Source organism: Blennius ocellaris, assembly GCF_963422515.1.
Source record: "Blennius ocellaris genome assembly, chromosome: 20".
NCBI lineage: Eukaryota > Metazoa > Chordata > Actinopteri > Blenniiformes > Blenniidae > Blennius > Blennius ocellaris.
Window position 1 is genome coordinate 22,203,889 of NC_137669.1, and position 5,790 is coordinate 22,209,678.

Here is a 5,790-nt window from a genome sequence, read left to right on the forward strand (position 1 = left end):
AACGGAGAAAAAAAAAAAATCTGAATTCAGCGGTGAGCGTTGGAAGGAGGGAAGGAGAAAGAAAGAGAAATGAACAGACGGCGACATACGACAGATTCATGAACAATAAAAAAAAAACACCCTTTACAATTTCATCCTGCAGCGATTCGCTATCAGTTGTTCCCAAAAAGTCTGGGGGCAAAAAAAAGAAGAAGAAAGAAAGAAGAGAAGAAAAAAGAAAAGAAAGAGCAGGCTGATGTTCCTGAAGGAGCGTCGTCGGTAAGTCGTCGTCACACGCCTCCACGACGTTCCTCCGCCACCCGCTATGACCTGCGGCGGTGACGAGGGACTCACTTCCTGTCGCCACAGGAAGTGCATTGGCGTCGCGCTAAAGGGAAAAATTCCACCTGAAATGTCCGTGTGGCGTCGAGCCGACGGCGACGCCGAAGGTCAAAGTGCAGATAGAGGTCGTCGGAAAGAAAAAGGGGAAAAAAAAAAAAAAGTCACATGACATCACTCTTCTGCTGTGCCACACACACACACACACACACACACACACACACACATACATAGACCCCACATCAGCAGTCTGAAAGGAAGGAAGGGATCGAGGAAGAGTGCGGAGGAAGAGCAAATAGAGGAGCGCAAGTTAGAAAGATCAACTTTCTTTCAGTCTGGAAGAGATCTGGCTCTCGCTCTACGCTCCCCCTCTTCTCTGCACAACACACACACACACACACATGTGTGTGTGTGTGTGTGTGGATCTGCGGCGGCGAAGCGGCGGCGGCGGCGTGCGCGGCAGCTTTACACCTGGACGCCGCGGCCGTGCATCTGGATGACCTGCGCTCTGAGAGTCTGGATGGCGGCCAGGATGAGCTTCTGGTGCTCCAGGGAGGTGATGCCCAGGCTCAGGACGTCCCTGCAGGGGGGGAGACAGAGGGGGGAGGGGGGGGGGGGAAACGTGTTGGACATGGACTCCACGTGGAAACCTCACTTCTGCTCCAGGAAGCTGGGAGGATACCCCCAGTGCGCTCCCACAAGCGCTCCCACACTCAGAGGAAACAAGGTTGAAGAACAAAGTTCCTCACTGACGAGATCGTTCTGTTAATTCTCAAAATCAAGCTGCTGTTTGGTTGTTTTTTTGTTTTTTTTGTTTTTTTTAAAATTCTTCTTCCTGTTTTTGTTAGTTTTTTTTGTTTCGTTCTGTTTTTCTCTTTTTTCTTTTTCTTTTTCTTTCTTTCTTTGTTTTGTGTCCTTTTGTTTTTGCTTTTGTTATAATTGTTGTGATTATTTTGGTTTTTGCTCTGTTGTTGCTCAGGCTGGTTTCATCTCATGGCAGCTGGAAAATATTTAGATCACTGTGATTATTGTGTTATTAAAAATAAAATAAAAAATAAAAAAATGTATGTAGCACTAACAAGGGTATTGTATGTATCTCCCTACCAAGTCTCTGTCTCCCCTCCCCTCCCCTCTCCTCCCCTCTCCTCTCCTCTCCTCTCCTCTCCTCTCCTCTCCTCTCCTCTCCTCTCCTCTCCTCTCCTCTCCTCTCCTCTCCTCTCCTCTCCTCCCCTCCCCTCCCCTCTCCTCTCCTCTCCTCTCCTCTCCCCTCCCCTCCCCTCCCCTCCTCTCCTCTCCTCTCCCCTCACCTCTCCTCTCCTCTCCTCTCCTCTCCTCCCCTCCCCTCTATCCCATCCCATCCCCTCTCCTCTATCCCATCCCATCCCATCCCCTCCCCTCCCCTCCCCTCCCCTCTCCTCTCCTCTCCTCTCCTCTCCTCTCCTCTCCTCTCCTCTCCTCTCCTCTCCTCTCCTCTCCTCTGACTCTGGTTTCTACAAAGTTTCTCCTGTTGGAGGACTTTTTACTTTCCACAGTCACAAACTCACCTGCTGCTCATGTGGATGTTGGGCTTTTCTATTTTCTCTATAAAAGCACATTGGAACGACTGTAATGTATTTAAAAATGTCTTTCTTGTTTTTTAATTAAAAAACAAAACAAAAACAAAACCGAACATTTTAGTCTTCGCTCTACTTCGCACTTTAGCGCGATTTCTTCTCACAATTACCACAATAAAGGCATACACGGGGAAAAAAAAAAAAAAAAAAAAGAACATCGTTCCTACAGAACAAACCTCTACTCAGGCTTTACGTTAAAAAAAATAGATTTGGCTTATTTTATTACCTTAATCTCATTAAATACTTTTATTTATCCTCCTTGTCAGGCCTTTCTTAACCTCCTTGTCTTATTATTACAACAACAATAATTGTAATAATAATAATAATTATTATTATTTACAATATGCACGTAGATCATACATATCGACACACGCGTCTCAAAAACATGTTCCATTTAATGTGTTATTCTACTTCCACAACACATTTTAATTGTGAGTATTGACCTTTAAGACTGTGAGTTGCAGTGTTTTCTGTTTTCATGACTTATGTATAGTAAGCTCGAACCCCGCGTAATAGATTCAAAATCTTTTTAAAGATTAAATTGTAAATTGTTTGAGGAGCGCCTGAATAGCTGTGCTCATAATTACTGAAAAGGACTGCTCTTATTCTGGATGCGCCTTGTGAAAATCTAAATAAATGATAGCAGTGCCTGAAGGCCAGCTATACGTGAGCGTCATGACTGAGCGCTTGATGCTAGTGATAAGAGAACGAATAACCTTCGAGTAAATGATTAAAAAAAACTAGCGGAGGCAACCGTGGACTCGTCTTTCTGCGGGTTATCTCCTATTTTGCCGATTATTATTACTATTAGGCGAGAGGAAGCCACTCACTGCACGGTCATTCGCGCCACGGACTCCAGGTAGCAGTATCCGGCGGCGGTGAAGTTGTCCTTGTAGCGGCCCATGTCCACGGCGTCCAGCCACTCGCCCACCGAGTTAAAGGCCGGGAAGGAGGGCAGGGGCCGCTCGGCCAGCGTGATGGACGAGCTGAGGGTTCTGGAGGTCACAGGTCAGAGGTCACAAGGTTTAAGGGGACGTTCTGCGCGGAGGACATTCAAGTCGGCGAGCGCGTGGCTACCTGCGCGCCAGCGTGGACGAGCCGATGGCGTCGGGCGAGCGGACGCTCTTGCTGAGGGCGGAGTGGATCTGGCTGAAGCTGGGCCGCTCCGTCCGCTCCTTCTGCCAGCAGTCCAGCATCAGCTGGTGGAGGTGGGGGGGGCAGTTGACCGGGGCCGGCAGCCTGAAGCCGTCCTCGATGGCCTTTATCACCTACACACACACACACACACACACACACACACACACACACACACACACATTCCAACATGTCATTTTCCAAAGCATTTCCCTGAATTTTGCACCATAACTTTTCATTAAAATTGGCTTTATGTTGAAATTGTGATTGATTCTGTGATAATATACAAATTTTAATTAATATTCTGCAATTATTATAATAATAATAAATTAGGCTAAATGACCTTGTCTTATTAATATTGTCAATGTGAGCACAATTTATTATTATTTTTATTATTATTATTATTGTTAATTGTTTGCTTTTTCTGTGCTATTTTTGATTTATTGTAATTTTTTTTTAATTAATTTACATTTTTTTTATTTTATTTAATTTTATTGTGTTGGTGTTGCTGTTTTGTTTTTTCTTTGTGTTTACTGTCAAGAAGAAAAACGGAAAAATGAAAATAAAGAGTTAAAAAAAATAAAATTCTGCAACATAACGTCATATCTACGTCACTAATTGACCTGCACTGCCAACACTGGTATTCTTTTTTATTATAGTATGTTTATTGTACTTCATTCTACACTTTGCCCCCCATCATAGTTTAATTTCCTTGTATTTCATCTGACTGTATACTTTGCTCCCCTTAGAACTTATTCTACTTTATCATAGTTTGTGATTTTTATCTTATTTTTAGTCCTATTTTTTTTTATCTACTTATTATTACTTTCTACTGTAAATATTTTTGGCCCTTAGAGTTCTTGATAGTCATTGTATATAAGATTCCTCTATTCTTATCTAACCGTTTGCACATTTCTTGTCTTTCCTACTCATGAGTTTCCTTAAGAGCAGAATGGAACAAGTAGATTTCTCCTTTGTGAGATCAATAATGTCCTGTCCTGTCCTGTCCTGTCCTGTCCTGTCCTGTCCTGTCCTGTCCTGTCCTGTCCTGTCCTGTCCTGTCCTGTCCTGTCCTGTCCTGTCCTGTCCTGTCCTGTCCTGTCCTGTCCTGTCCTGTCCTGTCTTGTCTTGTCTTGTCTTGTCTTGTCTTGTCTTGTCTTGTCTTGTCTTGTCTTGTCTTGTCTTGTCTTGTCTTGTCTTGTCTTGTCTTGTCTTGTCCTGTCCTGTCCTGTCCTGTCCTGTCCTGTCCTGTCCTGTCCTGTCCTGTCGTATCTTATCGTATCTGATCACAAAGAAAGTCTTTAAATATTGGATTATTATTGATATCGCAGTAGTTGTTTCTCAAACCCCCCCTCTTCCTCTTCCTCTTCCTCTTCCTCTTCAAGGTTATTCTGGCACCATGTCTGACCCACAAGATGAAACTGTGCAGTTTGTGATCCCGGAACTAAAATGAGTTTGACGATGATCTGCTTCATGTAAAATCAATAAACAATAATGTGTCGTTGCTTCTGCTTTATTCTGCCACCAACTTTCTTTGGTTGAAGGCGGCTGACGTCGACATTTCCATTCAGAATATCTTTACGAGGCAAACGAAGAACATTTTCATCAACATCCTCCTTTTAATCACAAATTACATTGATTGACATTACTTGTGAAACAGTATTTCAACAAGCGAAACCAATGATATATTTTAGTGTAAAATGACTCATTCTCTCTTTTTTTTTTGCAAACTTTTCAAGTCTCAAAATCAAAGATTTGTTTTCAGATCATCATGTTTTATTTAACTGAAGGTCAGAATTATTTTTATTTGCTGTGGGAATAAAAAAAACCCAAGGTGAATATTGTAATTCTTAAAAGAAAATAGGGAAAAGCTGAATTAAACGCAGGCATTCATGTATCTGTTCGGACGGGAGATTAAAGTTTTACGGACCCCGATCACTTCCCAGAGTGTCGTTGACAGAATAAATCTAAACGTAGAGTTTTGACTAGAGTCCAAACGTTTGACTTCTGACGTCTTCCCGGCCGAGATCAATGAGCTTTATGAGAGACGGATGAGAGCTGCGAGGGAGTCTGTGTCCACCGGGGGAATTCCCACCGGCGCCATTAAAATCCCCACAAACGTTCTGCGCGTTGAGACGAAAGGCTGTAAAACATGTCGGCGCTAAAAAAAATGATGCAGGCTGGAAGAACAGACGGGAATCGGCGACGCCGAAACACAGAAATTCAAATACCGCAGATATTTATTATCTATATTAGTCTTACACCCGAAGAATATGACAAATAAAAATAATGAATCGACTCATATTTTTAGTATATTACTGGCAAAAACAGTGGCAGTTCCAGTCTCTTCTACGGAGCCCCTCTGGTGACATTGGTGAAAAAAATATTATTGCTTAATAACGCGTGGCCACGCGTTATTAAACTGCCGTCAAGTGAGCCGGCACTCAATTTTAACTGCGCTTTTATTAACGCATTTACGGTAAAACACAGGTCAGCGTACGGCCGCAATGCTGACAGAAAGACAGATGGTCTGATTTCAAAATGCAAAATAAAACGGAATCCTTCATAGGTTTACACCCAATTTCACTTCAGCGCAATACTAGGCATACTCCTTTGTTACTACAAGAAATATGAAAGAATATTACTGTATACATTTGGAGAAAAGTACTCTTAAACTTGGATGTGTTGATTGAAAATGACGGTCTCGTCTATTTTCAAATTGCAA

At 42.8% G+C, this 5,790-nt stretch overlaps 1 protein-coding gene across 1 annotated transcript in view; it reads right to left on the minus strand.

The window, feature by feature from the left end:
* Nucleotides 1-783: 783 nt before the first annotated feature.
* The window catches only part of epha10 (EPH receptor A10), a gene marked incomplete at both ends in the record, with an annotated part of 221,563 nt that continues 216,556 nt past the window's right edge, over nucleotides 784-5,790 (minus strand). The window contains 3 exon segments of the mRNA XM_080515523.1: nucleotides 784-898; nucleotides 2,762-2,926; nucleotides 3,009-3,199. Of these exon segments, the coding sequence (XP_080371649.1) occupies nucleotides 784-898; nucleotides 2,762-2,926; nucleotides 3,009-3,199 (471 nt within the window).